An 18,649-nucleotide genomic window follows, 5' to 3' on the forward strand; every position below is an offset into this window, starting at 1 on the left:
AAATGAACAGAAATCATACCTGAAGAAGCCCAGACATTATACTTACTAGACAAAGACTTTAACTGTCTTAAGATTCAGGAGGTCTACATTCAAGTGCTGGTTTTGTCACTAATTCACTACATAAGTTGAGCAAGTCACTTGCATTTTCTGGATTTATGTCTCCTCAGAATTTATACAATTAGGAGGTCGGGCTGATCAGTGGTCACAAGCTGAGACTTGGAGAACCAATTTAGCCCACAGATGTGTTCTGTTTGTCCCTCACAGTATTTCTTTTTTAAAAAAGTGAATTACTGATCAACACTTAAAGTATGGAGGTTTTTACATAAAATCCAATTTCTGGCTTTTCTTGAAAAAAAAAAAAAAACAGAAAATCTCAGCCCACTGGATTTTCCTCCTTCCTACACCCTACCCCACCAATAAGAACCATCGAAATCACTTTTTTTCACTTTAAATTTCATATAGATTTTCAACTGGACACATACCACCACTTACCCTAGTCTCAGATTGCTTTACTTATGTAAGTTACTGATATGGACCCCATAAAAATCTAAGTTGGCTGCTGCTGGCAAAGATGAGTGTTTCCAATTCTAAATCTACTATGAGTCTAGAGTTTCATACATGTGAAAATCTTTCCCAAAATGCAGCCAAAAAGAGATTCTATGTAATTAAAAGCCAAGAAACACTCTGAAACAGTGAGCTTCCCTATAAACAGGAGACAGTTACTGTGACATCTAATCTGTACAATTGCAAGGAATAACAGTAATGACCTGATTAGCTCATCCTTTCAATCCCTTGCCTCAAGCTAGGCCAGAAACCAGAGAAATCTAGAATTTGAAGAAACAAGGAAAATACATGCTGATGATATCTGAACAGGCTCTTTACTTTCTGACCAAACCTATGCTTTGCCACACAGGCTTCACCTACTACCACAAATAAGATGTGTCCTGTACACATCTTGCCCTCAAGTGGGCAGTAGGTCCTCCCCAGGCCATGACCCAGAGTCAGAAACAAAGCCCCTTTTTACATGGAGACAAACAAAATGAGAGCCAGAATGATTTGGAGTTAGGGCTCATCATGTAAAAGGAGGCCCACTAGAGGGGTGGGATTTGCTACTTCTAGGTACAATCATATCTCAGCAGTCTGCTGTCAGCTCCTGGGGGGAAATCAGCCCAGGAAAGCAGCTGAAGATGTCAATAGCTACATATGGGGACTGATGTTCAGAAAGCTGTAATTTACTTAACCTAACTGCTGGCAAAGTACATCAACTCCTGCATTGTTTTTGTAAAGCCATATCCCAAGTTCAGAAGGGAGAAAATCTGATAACACACACACACACACACACACACACACACAAACACACATACAGAATAAAATTCTGAAAAACAGGAAATTCAAATATTTGACTGGGTAGAAGACACATATACCTAGCAATTTATAAAGCAGCCAAAATGGTATCAAACTTCCTAATTACAGGTAACCAAGATACCACAGGTTACAGAATATTTTCATAATACTCAATTATCCCCATTTTACAAGGAGGAAAACTGAGTTTCAAAGATGTACAGAAAGCTGCTCAAGCTGCACATCTAACAGCACAAATGATGCAAGAATCTGGGTTGCTTACAAAAGCAAACATAAACTTCCTCACAATAGAAAATTTCTGCACAGCGAAGGAAACAATCAACAAAACCAAAGGGTAGTCTACAGAATGGTTGAAGATACTTACAAATGATGTATCTGATAAAGCATTAGTATCCAAAATATATAAAGAACTTATAAAACTCAACACCCAAAAAAACACAAATAATTCAGTTAAAAATGAGCAGAAGACATGAATAGACATTTTCCAAAGAAGACAAATAGATGGCCTACAGACACAAGAAAAGATGCTCAACATCACTCATTATCAGGGAAATGGAAATCAAAACTACAGTGAATATCATCTCACACCTGTCAGAATGGCTAAAATTAACAACACAGGAAACCATGGGTGTTGGTGAGAATCTGGAGAAAGGGGAACCCTGTTACACTGTTGATGGGAATGCAAACTGGTACAGCCACTCTGGAAAACAGTATGTAGGTTTCTCAAAAAGTTAAACATAGAACTACCCCATGATCCAGCAATTGCACTCCTAGGAATTTACCCAAAGGATATCAAAATATTGATTTGAAGGGATACATGCACCCTGATGTTTACAACCACATTATCAACAATAGCCAAACTATGGAAACAGCTCAAATGCCCATCGACTGATGAGTGGATAAAGAAGATGTGGTACACACACACATACACATACACACACACACACACACACACACACACACACACACACACTGGAATACTATTCAGCCATAAAAAGGAATGAAATCCTGCCATTTACAATGATGTGGATGGAGCTAGAGAAATAATGTTATGTGAAATAAATCAGAGAAAGACAAATACCATATGATTTCACTCATATGTGGAATTTAAGAAATAAAACAAATGAACATGGGTCGGGGGGAGAGAGAGACAAACCAAGAAATAGACTCTAAACTATTGAGAACAAATTAGTGGTTACTGGAGGGGAGGTGGTGGCAGGAGGCGTGGCAGGTTGGGGGGATGAGTTAAATAGGTGATGGTATTAAGGAAGGCACTTGTGATGAGCACCAGAAGTGATTAATCACTAAATTCTACACCTGAAGCTATTACTGCATTGTATGTTAATTAGCTGGAATTTAACTAAAAACTTGGAAACTAAAAGAATTTGCATTCCTTAGACTCCACACTGGATTTTAACTTAATAAAAAGTAAGACTAGCTTGGACAGAACTACCCTAAGAACCCTTGATTATCTATCCTAGTACTGGGGTGCTCATACAACAATGGGACTTCCAGGTAGGGAATGGGGATGCCCCACTACATCAGTGACCAAGTTGGTTCAGTGATCCACAAAGGTGTCCAGTTGGTATGGAGTTCAGTGGAAAGGTTTTTCCCTCCTAATATACTTTCATGTTATATGCCAAGCAACCTAGGGATGATGTTTTCAAGGAATTACTGAATCTCAGGTCAAGGTGAGTCTGGATAAAGCAGGTCACTGTCCTATAACATGAAGGTGCAGTATCCCAGAAAGTTACCCATGTATGTACCAACTACATCAGCACTAATAAAGATTCAATAGTTCAATGTGATTTCCTTCTATGTCTTACCTATACATGTCAGAGCTTGAATAAATTCTAGAAGGTGCTTCAGAAATAAAGGAGAAAATAAAAGCCCATGATCATATACCAAATGGTTGAGAGATCCATGACTAGGACTCAGGTCTATCATTTCTTAATATAGCTAGTACCATTTCCATAATACCATTCTAACCTCAACCAAAATCAATGTAGAATAATGGAGACAGCAATTTTATTTTAAAATATCTACTACTAGAAAATATCTACTAGATAAGAGTCTATACAACCTCCATCATTCAATCCCTTGAGTATCACAAAATCCCACCAGAAATGTAAACCTAAACATAAATTGTCATAAAGGAGAATTGAAAGAGATAATATTCATGACATTCATGCAACAGCCTGACCCCCTTTCCTTTTACTGGTAACACCACAAAAATATTCATATCATTCATATCATTCATGAAACAGCCTGACCCCCTTTCTTTTTACTTATAACACCACAACAGCTGGCCCCTAGGGTTCCATGTACTCCCATGTAGAGGTGTGAAAAATTCAACTATTATTAAAACAAAAAGGTTCACAATGATCAAATGCTCATTCTGGATACAATCTGAGGCAACATGTAATGCGATCTTAATTTCTCAAAGAATAAATATTAGTATAGTAGATAGAACACTGGACCTCTAAATTATGACTTTTACCCTGTCATTAATGGCCCTAGTCTGTTATCACAGTCCTCAGTCTAGACTTGTGCTAATACAGTAGCAACTAGCCACATGTGGCTAATGAACACCTGAAATGTGACTAATGTAAATGAAGATATACTGCCATCATAGAATACACACCAAATTTCAGTAGAAAAATATATTATTAACAATTTTCATAGTGATAATATATATTATATGATAATATTTTGGATACATTGGGTTAAGATAATATATTAAAATTAATTTCACCTGTATTTTTGTATTTTTTTTTTACTTTTTTTACTGTGGCTAGTAGAAAAATTTAATTATATTTGTGGCTTGAATTTGTGATTCATGTGGCTCACATTTGTGGCTAACATTATATTTCTTTTTTTATTTATTAAATTTTAGTTAACATACAATATAATATTAGTTTCAGAAGTAGAATTTAGTGATTCATCAGTTACATACAACACTATTCTGGTATAGAGCAGTGGTTCTCAACATCAAAGATTCTGATTTAACTAGTCTAGAGCCTGAGTTTTGATGTTTAAAAAAAAAAAACAAAACATTTTGATGGTTTTTTTTTTCACCCATGTGATTTATTTCATCATGAAGCCAGGGCAGAAAACCCTAGGCTAGACTCTGTCATGCATGCCTGAACCAGTCAGTGGTCTTCTCAAAGGTAAGCTTCAGCTGCTGGGAATGTGTGCTTCTCCTGGTCTTGGAAGCAGAAGCATAAATGCCAGTTCACTGATATGCTAAAGCTTGGCTCTGCCATTTGCCTCCCTGAATCACTCTGCCCCATCCCTTTATTTACTGTTTATTATAAAAATGACATTTCACAGAAAGTCAAATACATTTGAATTGGGGTAACACTGGGGTACAGTTTACTCCTTCATTTAAAGAAGGGTCTGTCAGCACAAGACACACAAGCTGTTTCTTTACAGGACCACACACTAATCCTAAAGACCCATGGTTACTGATGTTTTCTTTCTGATTACCCCTGGGACCAATTCATCAAGCAGCAAGGCTAAGCTGGAACAGAGATGACACTTGAAGACTGATGGAAGATGCCACACACATAGAGGAAAAAGGATTGGATATTTCATTAGGAGATTTTCAGGACAGAAGAGGATGAAAGATCATTTTGTCTACCTCTCCGCTTCTGAGTACTGACCTCACCTAAATAATTCCAACCAGATAACAGTGTTTCCTAGGTTTAAAGTCCTCCAAGAAAGGAGGCCTTTTTTAACCACTAAGGCCAGCCTTGATACATAGACCTTTTGGAGCTAATAACGTGGTGGGGTGATAATGAGGAGGATAATACTGGTGATAAATCAAGTTACCATTTGCCAGTTACCCACCATGTGCCAAGCACTGTGCTAAACACTTTAGACCTTTATGTGATCTCATTTAATCCTCATAAAATTCTGTTATCCTTATTTTTCAGATGAGGAAATCAAGGTTCAGGGAACTGAAGTCTTTCCAAAAGCCATGGAGTTGGGAGGTAGTAAAGCTGAAATTGCATTGTGGGTTATCTGACTCCAAATGCCCTGCTCCTTCCCTCATGTCACAATGTCATGATAATCCTGATGCCCTTCGTCTTCCAGGAGCCCAAGCCACTCTGATATTTTGTTTGGCATCAGGTATCTTACAGAAGAAACTAACAAAATGTGATAGGCTGTGGTAGGGATGATCATAAGACATCCTAACGTAGCTTTCGTATTTGTACTGCCACAAAGTCATTTCACTGTGATCTCTACTGGCATGAAAGAACTGTCAACACCATTTTGTGGATGGGGGTTGGGGGAACCAGAGCCCACAATTACCAACAAAAAAACAAAAACATATTCTAGCTCATAACTCTAAGGAAGGCCAAAAGCTGAGACATCAGGCCAGTGCTCTTCCCCATAGCATTCTGCTAATTGATAACCCTGAGGAAGCAGAAACTGCTAAGGAAACCTTTCTCAAGAGCCCCTTCTATTAAGGGTCAGGTTCTTCATGGCACAATGTCAAAAGGGCCAAGACCTTAAAAGCCCCGTCAAGGTGACTGCTTCCCACCCTGAACACATCTTAAATCCCAGTCACCTCACTCAAAGTAAGATATGCAATCAGTAAACTCTAGCCTCTGAGAGGGTAGAGAGCCCACACTCTTACATTAATAGCTGAAGACAACACACAGGCGTGTTCACGCTTTCCTAAATAAAAGAAAGAAGGTAAAGAAGGCAGAGAGGAGTGAGAAGGGGAGGAGGAAGGAAGGGAGAGATCTATAAAATGAAAGAAAAGGGGAGACAAGGAAAATAATGAAATCAGAAAAGAAGAGATATAAGAAAGGCAAAAGTTCACAACAATATAAAGTTAAGAGTCTTCAAAAACCATCAAGGCCAAAAGGGAAGTGATTTGTACAAAGCCACCGTACTTAGGAGACAGGAGGCAGGAGGCAGAATATGGGAATTGTTAAAATAAATAAGGGATAAAAAGAAAAGACTTAAAATTAGAAGGGAAAAGATTAAAGGAGGCTCAAGTCCTCGGTTAAAAAAAAAAAAAAAAAAAAAAAAAAAAAAAAAAAGGAAAAATTGTGAGAGGAGCCACCAGGAGAGAAATGAACAGGAGAAAAGAGGCTGGTGAAGGGGGAGCCAGGGGCAGGTAGCCAAGGAGACAGGAGAGGGGAGTGAAGGCTGACTGACACTCACCCTCACAAAGCTGGCAGGAAACCATCCCTCCTCATCGTCGATCTGGCCCCACCACCAATCCTTGTTGGAAGCATCCAAGACTTTGATGACGTCGCCAGCTTTAAATGCCAACTCCCGGTTGGCCATGGTGACGTGATCCCATACTGCCTCAGCACTAACGATGGAATCTCCAGTGATCAGCTTAGGAGACAAAATGAGAATGTGTTCAGTCCACACAGCTGGCTACCTTACTTGCCCTTTACCCCACCCACAGAACTCTACTAGTTATGGAAAAACTGACATACTAGTGGTGAAGGGTTGGGGAGAGGGAGATGGCACTGGGAAGCACAAGCTCCACTGGACCACAAGACAAACAATACTTGTCAACTTTCCATTAGCCAGTGGATGGAATGACCCAGAATGTGAATATGAACTACATAAGCCTTATGCTTTTATCCCTACTCATTAGATCCTTCCCCAGAAAAGAAAGAAAGTTCCAATGCATCTTCTCTTAGTGCTTAAAGGCAGCCCTGGGTCTGGAATGGGTGAAGAGGTTAAAATCAAAGGCTAAAATGAAGCTCAAACATATTTGTTCTAGATTCTCTGTGTTCCTCCCTGTTTCCTCCTCCTTCTTGGAACTGACTAATTGAGAGTTGGTGGTACATTATTTAACACCACTATAACCCACTCCCAAGGGGTTACAAATCATGGCATTCCTCACACACAATGGACTCCAGTCCTGCAGCCTCCTGGTCTCACCCACACATGATGCCATCCAGAGAGGTCATGGGTGTGAAAGAATATGGCTTTCTGTGATGCCTTGCTTCCATAAAACTCAACCTTGGCATAAATTCACTCAGTGATTTGTACCACCACCCTATGAGATACGTAGGGGGTCTAGGTTGAATCCTGCATTTGACAGATGGCAAAACTGAGTCACAAGGAAGCTAAGGAATGAACTTAGGATCACGCAGCAAGACAGGGGCTGTGCAAAGACCTTAACCCTGGTCATTAAAGTATATGACCAGTAGGACTGTGATCCACACAGTAACAGGAAGACATCTATCCCAGTTCCACACCCCCCCCACACACACACATTCACAACACTCATCTAAGCACAGTGATGATGATGGGGGTGAGAAAAGAGTCTGCCTCTCTCTGGCTGCCATCCAGACCCCTATGTTGTTTGTTATCCTTTTTACCCAGCTGTTTACAGCCTATATGGGCCATCAATCTTCCTGGCATTTGGAGAAACAGATTCTAGAATAGAGAACATATGGCCTGTCAAGGCAAGGGATTCAAGAATTCTCTCTCTAGCACTAAATTTCTGAACATGTTCTCTATATGTTAACTTTTCCATCAATCTGTTTTGAGGAAGGGCTGATTCTCTAAGGCAATTGTGGCTCCACAAACCCAAAGACAAAACGGTTCAAAAACAACAGAGACAGAATATAGAATATGCATCCTCTCACATAGGTCTGTCTTTCAATATGCCAACTAGAGAATAACCCCATGGTCATGAAATTAGCACATAACACATTGCATACACATGAAAACATATCCAATAACTGATCTTTTGACTTAGGCAAGGCATTCTGTTGGTCAGGTACAGCATGGGGGGCTCCTGATCATGGATGCAAGAGAGATTTCCAGTAGGACTTTTTATAACACTACCTTTCAAGTGTTTCATGCTTTACAGTTTACAATGTATTTTCACATCTACTGTATCACTTGATCCTCACTGAATGAGCAAGGTGTCACTATTACCCATATTTTAAAGATAAGGAAACTGAGGCTTTGATAGGTAACCTGTGCTTTGGTCAATCATACAAGTTGATAATAATGGAGCCTGGCCTTCTGACTGCATATGCTCTAATGCCCATCATACCATACTACCAATGTCTACTCATTAGCTATACTGAACTCATAAAATTCCATCCATAATATCTCAAACCATATAACTCATATTCTTAAAGAATCCAAAAGAAGGAGATATGGACAGCTACCTTTAAGTGACTAGTTCCCCTTCCTATGAGAAGATTTATTTTTATGTTGAACCTGTTTTCTTCCAATTGCACTGAAAGTCAATTTCTTCTTGTTCTGACCTCAGTGGAGAAGAATTGCTGGTCACTTGCCTCAATAGAATAAATCTTCATAAAGAAATTTCCCCTCTCCTGCCAAAGATGGTTTCCAACTGGGTGTTGCTAGGGCTCAATAAGCACATACAGCCCCAAATCACAGCATGAAGACTTGTAGCTTAAGGCTATATCCTTGGCTTTTTACCAAAGGTCAAGAGTATCTTGGCATCAATTACCAATCCTTTGCTCAGGACACTATGATGCTGTCTTAGGTACCCTAGGCCCAGGTCTGGCTAATTCCACTGCCTGTATTCTTTCTACAGTCATCTTTCCAACCTTATGCTTGGCTCTTCCCAGCAGCAGTTGGCTCACTCTTGTCCCCAATTAGTCCAGCTGACCTGCCTAGGCCCTCAGATCAGAGATCCCAGCTATACTCTGTACAAGGTCAATATAGGATCCAGGGTCCATAAACAAACTGTAAGTCTGTTGTCAGGGCCTACTTGGAATCAAAGGCAGTCAGAACTGGAAACCATTTCAAAGATCATCAATGTTGAGCCCTCATTTTATAGATCAGGTATAATACAACAGGAGTAATTTGCCTACAGTCAGCAGATGGCCAGCCTCCTAGACCATTTGTTTCCCAAAGTAACACCATAGAGAAGGTAGAAAAGAACACCTGGATTTAAGACCTTGCTCTACTACTTGCTAAAGGTGTGATGATAATGATAGTGATGATGACGATGATGATGATAATATTAGATAATATAGAGTACTTGCTATATGTTAGGCACTATTCTAAGTACTTTACACACATTAATTCATTGAAGCTTCACAGCATCCCTATGAGGAAATACTATTATTATTCCTATCTTACAGGTGAGGAAACTGAAGTTCAGAGAGGTTAAGTGACTTTCCTAAATTTATACAGCTGATAAGTATTGAAGACATAATTCAAATGCAGCTACAATTTGGCTCCAGTGTCTGCTCTTATAAGGTATCGTGCTATTGGATGGGTTGGTTATACTGTTAAAAATTTATAATTCTATATCCCCACCTGCTTCATGAATTACAACATACTGAACCAAGAGTTGATGGATATGTGTGCAGACATGAGAGGAAGAATAATCCAGAAGGGGTTGGTAGCTGTATGGGGCTCCTGTGCTTTCCAGTCACAAATATAAGCAGGTATAAGGGGACGCTACTCCCCTATCCTCTGAGTTGTTTTAAAAATGAACTAAATTTGGGCTGGAAATTGGTTTCAAATCCTCCTTTTGTGTACAGGATTGACTTAAATTGCTACATTTCTTTTATAAATATGCACTTTGCTCACCCATTTTCCATACAACACTCATTCAGTGAGCCTCCACCATTATCTTCTTATTGTGATTCATGCCTAGTCCTTACATGAAGATCAAAGGCCCTTCAGGCACCAACACTGAATGCCCTTCAAGCAGTATGCAAAATGGTTAAGGGCAAGCAAACCTAGCTTCAAATCTGGGCTTTCCTACTTCAGAAAGTGTCAGTGACTTTCTAAACTTGAAACACCACCCCCACCCCCAAATCAACTTTGACTTCTTCCTTTTCTTCAAACTAGATTTAAGATCCTTCAAACAGTACTCCATCCTACCTTTCTAGATGTCCTTCTCCTACTCTCCTACCCCCTCTTAAAAACCCTTTCCAAATTGTACTACCTGTTTGCCATCAAATTCCCCGTAGTTTTTAACTATGGGAGATGAGGAATAGAAGAGTCAGAGAAACAAACCAAAATGGAACTTTCAGCATGTAATTAGGATACCAAGGAGCACAATATCACAAAAGCCAAGGAGAACAGTTTCAAGATATACAACTTTTGTAATCAATTTCTTCATATATAAAATGGGGATAATAATATCTGCCTCACAGGCAGGGTAGTAGAGAGGACAAACTGAGTACTGTATGTACAGTGCCTACTAGAGTATTTGGTACATGTTGGCCTAGTACAAGACTTCAGAAGAAGGGAGGAACATATGTGGATGTTAGGCTCTAAAGTAATTTTGTGGGACCTTGAAAATAGGCCTTAAAGAATGTGTAGGATTGTAACATATTGAAGAGGGATCAGGAAAGGCATTTGAGGCAGAGGAATTAGGAATGAGACTACATAAAGTCTCAGAGGTAAAAACTATGGGGAATTTGATGGCAAACAGGTAGTGGAATTTGGAGAGGGCTGGGAAGAGGGGGTTGGGGGAGTTGGGGAAGGACAGCTGGAAAGGTAGGATGGAGTCCTGTTTGAAGGCTCTTAAATCTAGTTTGAGGAAAAGGAAGAAATCAAAGTAGATTTAGGGGTGGGGGTGGTGTTTCAAGTCAAAGTGTCATGAGAGTTACATGAGGAAATGCTGGTTTGGGAGGGGGAAAAAGATGACAAATTTTCTCTCCAATGTGTTGAATATGGGGGGCCAGCAAGATATGCAGGTAGATTTCAAGTTCAAGAGATATCAGGAGAGATAGTTATATAGGTTTTGGAGTCAATGGCTCAGAAATTGTGGAAACCAATGAAGTTTTCCCTGGAAGAAAGTGTTAAGAAAGAAGATCAGAAACCTCAGGAAACAGCAACAATGGGAGGTGCGGAAGAGAAGAAGAGCCAGAGAAACAAATGAAGCTTTCAGTACCTAATGAGGATACCAAGGAGTGTAATCTTGCAAAAGCCAAGGCCAAGAGTTTTAAGTAGCAGGAGCTGATAAAATTATCAAATGGTACAGAGCTATAAAATGAAGAAAGCCAAGAAATGGCCATTTGGGAGTAGCTATATCAGCTGTTAAATTTTTTACATCTTAAACTGGTTTATACCCCGTCCCCCTCCAAAAACCTTAATTTCCTAATTGTCCCCACCCATTTATCTTGCAAGTCCAACATAAAGTCAGGAGATGGTACTTACTGGGTTACTCCAACAAGGTACCCAAATAGCTCTTGGCCTTAGGACAGTGCTGATGTGACTTCTAACAAAATAATTCCTAATCCCCAGAATATTTCAGGTAGAGAAACAAATATAGGTTGGCTCTTGCTCAGACTTGCCAGTGAGTGGGACACACAGTGCTCTGTACCCCAACACCAAAGACACTTTTGGGCATGAATGAGAAGATGGGGAGGAGGAAGAGTCATAATATCATTCTTAAAAAAGGAATGAGATCCTATTTATTTTTGTCTAGATTTTCCAGGATAATCCTAATTATCAAATATTCTTTTCCATTGATACTATAAGTAGATACATTTGTTATCATACCCATTTTTTCTGACCTTTAACCTAGAAATATGACCACAACACCCTACAGGAATTGACCTCTAAGAGTTTGACTTCTAAGCCTGGTCTCTGGTCAAAATTGAAGCATGTGTCTACAGTTAACTTGGAGTGGCCAGTGGGCCCTTTCAGAGGGAAGGGAATAAGGCAGGGAAAAAGTGATGAAGAAAGTAAAATAGGGAGTAAGAATGGGGTGCCTGGGTAGCTCAGTTGGTTAAGTGTCCAACTTCTGCTCAGGTCATGATCTCACAGTTCATGAGTTCGAGCCCCGCGTCAGGCTCTGTGCTGACAGCTCAGAGCCTGGAGCTTGTTTCAGATTCTGTCTCCTTCTCTCTCTGCCCCTCCCCTGCTCATGCTTTTTCTCTGTCCAAAAAATAAATAAACATTGAAAAATATTTAAAAAATAGGGAGTAAGAAAAATCTATATTCGTTGAAAACACATGTGAGGCATTGGGCAAGGGACTTTGTGATCTTAATCTTTATAACTCACCAAGGTAAACATTAACATCCCCATTTTTACTGAAGATAATCTGTGACACTAAGCAAGTAGCCCACAGTCACCCAGTTATTAATTGGTAGAGCAGATTTGAATTATTAGCTGGCCTTACTCTACAACTTTGCTTTTGCCATTCCCCCACAAGAAGGCAGATAGAAGGCTCCCAGCTGGTTTCTCCTTCCAGGAATACCAGCCCACCCTGTGAATGACCTAGAGTAGTAATTCTCAACCCTCTGGAGGGTTTATTAAAACACAGACTACTAGGCCCCCAAGCCTGACTCTCTGATTCAGTTGGTCTTAAGTAAGACTTGAGAATTTGCATTTCAAAAAAGTTCCCATGTGATGCCTATGCTGCTGGTTTACAGACACACTTGGTGAACCACCACCCTGAAGGACCATCATAGTATAGGCTTCACCCTTGCCTCTCCAGTTATTTCATTCTCCTCAGGGATCCCCATGTCATCCTGTACATTGGGCTCCCTGCCTGTCCACAAGATCTCCTTCAGTGGTTGGTATGTCTGAGAAAGGATATTTTGGGCCATGTAAGGAGTATTCCCAATGCCAGGTCTTGCCAACGTAAAAAAATCCCTGGGATCCTAGTTATCCAGAGCCATAACACTTGTCTTCATTTTCTTGCTCTTTCCCTCTAGCTGAACAGTACCACCTGTAAATAGTTATATAATTATCCAGGGTTACTGTCAGAAATATTAGAGTTTTAATAGCAAGAAGCAGAAGGGGAAAATGTTAAAAAATAAAAATGTGTTGTGCAGAATAGCAAATGTGTCAATTGCCATGAAGGTAGCTGACCCGGGCCTGCCTTCTGAGAAGCTTCACGGGACAATAAGAAGGGACATGAGGCATCTTTGTCTCTATAAGTTTTTCTCGGTTGGTGCCTGCCCCCAACCTTTCAGAAGGTCCCCTCCTTCAACAACTAGGCATTGACAAGAGCAAAATCCTCTCCTTCATTCCTTTTAAGTACATATAAAATAGGCTGGGATTTTATTCTCTCTCCTGAGTAGTCTTTTTTTAAATACAGCCTTGTAAACAGATTCTGTCTATCTTGCCCAAAGTGTTTAAGGACACCTGTCTTCCCCACTTCTGGAAAGGCATGACCCAGGCTGTTTCAACAACAGCTAGGAGGCATCATTGCATAAAGCAAAGACTGGCCATTGAATGAAGCTCTGCCAGTAACTTCTTGAATGAACCTAATTACTTTACCTGTCTCCGTCTCTTTATCAGTAAAGTTACAGACTTGAACCAGACAGACAATCTCTTAAGTCACTTCCAGCTCTGGCTTTCTATTGAGGCTAACATTTCAGCATCTCAAAGGACAGAAATTTCATTATTACAATGTATTCTTTCTCACTATCCTTTGTGTTTGATAGGATGATTTTACTACTCAGGAAAATGAGAAACTGGAGCTGAATATAACTCATTCAGGCATTGCTGTTGACCCAAGCTAGTCGAACTGGCTGGGAAAACTGAGGAATGAGCTTTCCACTTTGGACCCTTGACTACCACATTCAAAAGTCAGAGAAATCATCTTTCTCATGACATCAGCTCTCGCACCTCCAGTCCCATATTTCCAACTTCCTACTCTAGATTTCACGGGATGGCCTGCTACACTGCCAATAAAACATATGTGAAACTTATCATATGCCCCCATTCCCACCCTTCCTAATTTTTCCCATTTCTAATTCATCTTCTTGGCGTGCTGTTGTTTTTTTCAACGTGTCTGTCTGTCAGATATGACCCTGTATCTTCATTTCCAATGGCCCATCCTAGGTATGGCCCTTATAACCTCAAGTTGCCTCTCAATTGGCCTTCCTGCTGCCCACAGGTCTCTCTCTCTGCTTAACCTACTCATTAATAATGCATTTCTTAAAACTTGTTTGATTGGGCCACTATCCATGCTCACAAAGACTTAATAACTCCCTACAGTCAAACTTTCAAAGCTCTCCTTAATCAAGCCCTCACCTATAGATCCAACCCTTATCTTGATCCTGGCAGGGGCCTTCCACTCTAGCCAAATTTATCCCCTTGCAGGCAGATGCAGTCCTAACTCCATGCTTCTGATTCATCAAAAGCCTTAGCCACGGTTAAGTATAGGAACACTGGAGCTAGGCTGCCTCTTCCTAGCTGTGTGATGTTGGCCTGCCTGTTCCTCAATTCCTCACCCGATGACTCCAATTTATATCCTTTCTCCTCTTGCCCCTTTCACTAATTTCTAAGTAGGATGAGAAGGAAATAAGGCAATATGGATTTATTCAAGTTGTGCTAGTCTCCAAACCACCAGAGTACACACGTGTGAACAGTAGATCTAAAAAATCTGCTTAGGTTGGAGGAAGATGGCAGCGTGGGAAGACGCTGGGCTCACCGCGTCCTGCTGATCACTTAGATTCCACCTACACCTGCCTAAATAACCCAGAAAACCACCAGAAGACTAGCAGAACAGATTCTCCAGAGCCAAGTGTAGATGAGAGGCCCACAGAAGAGGGTAGGAAGGGTGGAGAGGCAGTGCGTGCTACACGGACTGGCGGGAGGGAGCCAGGGGGGAGGGGCAGCCCTCCAGCAAAGCAGAGCCCCTGAGTCTGGCTTGCAAAAGCGGAGGGGCCAGAAGGAGTGTGTTCTGACAGCAAGTGGGAATTAACATCTAGAAGGATATAAGCTAACAGCTCTGCTGAGAGAGCAGGAGGGCTGGAGGACAACGGGAGGGAGAGTTGTTGAGCCTCAGACAACAGAGCTCAGCTTGGTGGGAAACAAAGGCGCTCACCAGTGCCATCTCCTTCACCCATCCCCCAGCCAAAATCTCAAGGGAACCAGTTCCTGTCAGGGAACATGCTTGAACCGCGCCAACACCCAAGGCTATGCTTCTGCGGATCCATCCCTCCAGCAGGTCTGACTCATTCCTGGTGCCACAGGGCCCCTCCCAAAGCGGATCACCGAAGGAAAAGCAAGCTGAGCCTGCCCCTCCTACCCCTGTGCACGTTGCCTACCCACCCCAGCTAATATGCCAGATCCCCAGCACCACAAGCCTGGCAGTGTGCAAGTACCCAGACTGGCCTCGCCACCCCGCAGTGAACCCCACCCCTAGGAGACAGGAAGAGAAGGTACATACCATTCTGACTGTGGCCCCAGAGGTGGGCTGGGGGCAGATATCAGGTCTGAGTGCAGTCCCGCCCACCAATGCAAGTTATTCAAGACAGCACAGGGGAAGTGCCCCGCAGTTCCCCACCACTCCAGGGACTATCCAAAATGACGAAACAGAAGAATTCCCTCAAAATAATCTCCAGGAAATAATGACAGCTAATGAATTGATCAAAAAGGATTTAAAAAATATAACAGAAAGTGAATTTAGAATAATAGTCATAAAATTAATCGCTGGGCTTGAAAACAGTATACAGGGCAGCAGAGACTCTATTGCTACAGAGATCAAGGGACTAAGGAACAGCCAGGAGGAGCTAAAAAAATGTGATCAATGAGCTGCAAAATAAAATGGAGAAAACCACAGCTCGGATTGAAGAGGCAGAGGAGAGAATAGGTGAACTAGAAGATAAAGTTATGGAAAAAGAGGAAGCTGAGAAAAAGAGAGATAAAAAAATACAGGATTATGAGGGGAAAATTAGAGAACTAAGTGATACACTAAAAAGAAATAATATACGCATAATTGGTATTCCAGAGGAAGAAGAGAGAGGGAAAGGTGCTGAAGGGGTACTTGAAGAAATAATAGCTGAGAACTTCCCTGAAGTGGGGAAGGAAAAAGGCATTGAAATCCAAGAGGCACAGAGAACTCCCTTCAGACGTAACTTGAATCGATCTTCTGCACGACATATCATAGTGAAACTGGCAAAATACAAGGATAAAGAGAAAATTCTGAAAACAGCTAGGGATAAACGTGCTCTAACATATACAAGGAGACTGATAAGACTCGTGACATATCTATCTACTGAAACTTGGCAGAACAGAAAGGAATGGCAGGAAATCTTCAATGTGATGAACAGAAAAAATATGCAGCCGAAAATCCTTTATCCAGCAAATCTGTCATTTAGAATAGAAGGAGAGATAAAGGTCTTCCCAAACAAACAAAAACTGAAGGAATTCATCACCACTAAACCAGTCCTAGAAGAGATCCTAAGGAGGATCCTGTGAGACAAAGTACCAGAGACATTGCTACAAGCATGAAACCTACAGACATAACAATGACTCTAAACTCATATCTTTCTATAATAACACTGAATTAAAATGGACTAAATGCACAAACCAAAAGACATAGGGTATCAGAATGGATAAAAAAAACAAGAACTATCTATTTGCTGTCTACAAGAGACTCATTTTAGACCTGAGGACACCTTCAGATTGAAAGTGAGGGGATGAAGAACTATTTATCATGCTACTGGAAGTCAAAAGAAAGCTGGGGTAGCCATACTTATATCAGACAAACTAGACTTTAAATTAAAGGCTGTAACAAGAGATGAATAAGGGCATTATATAATAATTACAGTGTCTATCCATCAGGAAGAGCTAACAATTATAAATGTCTATGCACCGAATACAGAAGCCCCCAAATATATACAACAATTACTCACAAACATAAGCAACCTTATTCATAAGAATGTGGTAATTGCAGGAGACTTTAACACCCCACTTAAAGAAATGGATACATCATCTAGACACCAGGTCAATAAAGAAACAAGGGCCCTGAATGATACATTGGATCAGAAAGACTTGACAGATACATTTAGAACTCCCCATCCCAAAGCAATAGAATATACTTTCTTCTCGAGTGCACATGGAACTTTCTCCAAGATAGATCACATACTGGCTCACATAACAGCCCTTCTTCATAAGTATACAAGAATTGAGATCATACCATGCATACTTTCAGACCACAATGCTATAAAGCTTGAAATCAACCATAGGAAAAAGCCTGGAAAACCTCCAAAAGCATGGAGGTTAAAGAACACCCTACTAAAGAATGAATGGGTCAACCAGGCAATTAGAGAAGACATTAAAAAATATATGGAAACAAACGAAAATGAAAATACAGCAATCCAAACGCTTTGGGATGCAGCGAAGGCAGTCCTGAGAGGAAAATACATTGCATTCAGGCCTATCTCAAGAAACAAGAAAAATCCCAAATACAAAATCTAACAGCACACCTAAACGAAATAGAAGCAGAACAGCAAAGACACCCCAAACCCACCAGAAAAAGAGAAATAATAAGGATTAGAGCAGAAATAAACAATATATAATCTAAAAAAAAAAACTGTAGAGCAGATCAATGAAACCAAGAGTTAGTTTTTTGAAAAAATAAAGAAAATTGACAAACCTCTAGCCAGGCTTCTCAAAAAGAAAAGGGAGATGACCCAAATAGATAAAATCATGAATGAAAATGGAATTATTACAACCATTCCCTCAGAAATACAAGCAATTATCAGGGAATACTATGAAAAACTATATGCCAACAACTGGACAACCTGGAAGAAATGGACAAATTCCTAAACACCCACACACTTCCAAAACTCAAACAGGAGGAAATAGAAAGCTTGAACAGACCCATAACCAGCGAAGAAACTGAATCAGTTATCAAGAATCTCCCAACAAGTAAGAGTCCAGGAACAGATGGCTTCCCAGGGGAGTTCTACCTGACGTTTAAACCAGAGATAATACCTATCCTTCTCAAGAATTCCAAAAAATAGAAAGGGAAGGAAAACTTCCAGATCCATTCTATGAAGCCAGTATTACTTTGATTCCTAAACCAGAGAGAGACCCAGTAAAAAAAAGAGAACTACAGGCCAATATCCCTGATGAATATGGATGCCAAAATTCTCAATAAGATACTAGCAAATCAAATTCAACAGAATATAAAAAGAATTATTCACCACGATCAAGTGGGATTCATTCCTGGGATGCAGGGCTGGTTCAACATTCGCAAATCAATCAATATGATACATCACATTAATAAAAGAAAAGATAAGAACCATATGATCCTGTCAATCGATGCAGAAAAGGCCTTTGACAAAATTCAGCATCCTTTCTTAGTAAAAACCCTCAAGAAAGTCAGGATTGAAGGAACATACTTAAACATCATAAAAGCCATTTATGAAAAGCCCACAGCTAACATTATCCTCAATGGGGAAAAACTGAGAGCTTTTTCCCTGAGATCAGGAACACGACAGGGATATGCACTCTCACCACTGGTGTTTAACATAGTGTTGGAAGTGCTAGCATCAGCAATCAGACAACAAAAGGAAATCAAAGGCATCAAAATTGGCAAAGATG

General features: G+C 40.5%; 1 protein-coding gene across 1 annotated transcript in view; it reads right to left on the reverse strand.

Moving 5' to 3' along the window:
• The window catches only part of ARHGEF9 (Cdc42 guanine nucleotide exchange factor 9), a 200,502-nt gene that overhangs the window by 130,939 nt on the left and 50,914 nt on the right, over positions 1-18,649 (reverse strand). The window contains exon 2 of the mRNA XM_040467198.1: positions 6,544-6,723. Within this exon, the coding sequence (XP_040323132.1) occupies positions 6,544-6,723 (180 nt within the window). The remainder of the gene's footprint in view (positions 1-6,543; positions 6,724-18,649) is intronic.

Source organism: Herpailurus yagouaroundi, unplaced genomic scaffold, assembly GCF_014898765.1.
Source record: "Herpailurus yagouaroundi ecotype Mexico unplaced genomic scaffold, PumYag 67350, whole genome shotgun sequence".
In the NCBI taxonomy this organism is placed as follows: domain Eukaryota; kingdom Metazoa; phylum Chordata; class Mammalia; order Carnivora; family Felidae; genus Herpailurus; species Herpailurus yagouaroundi.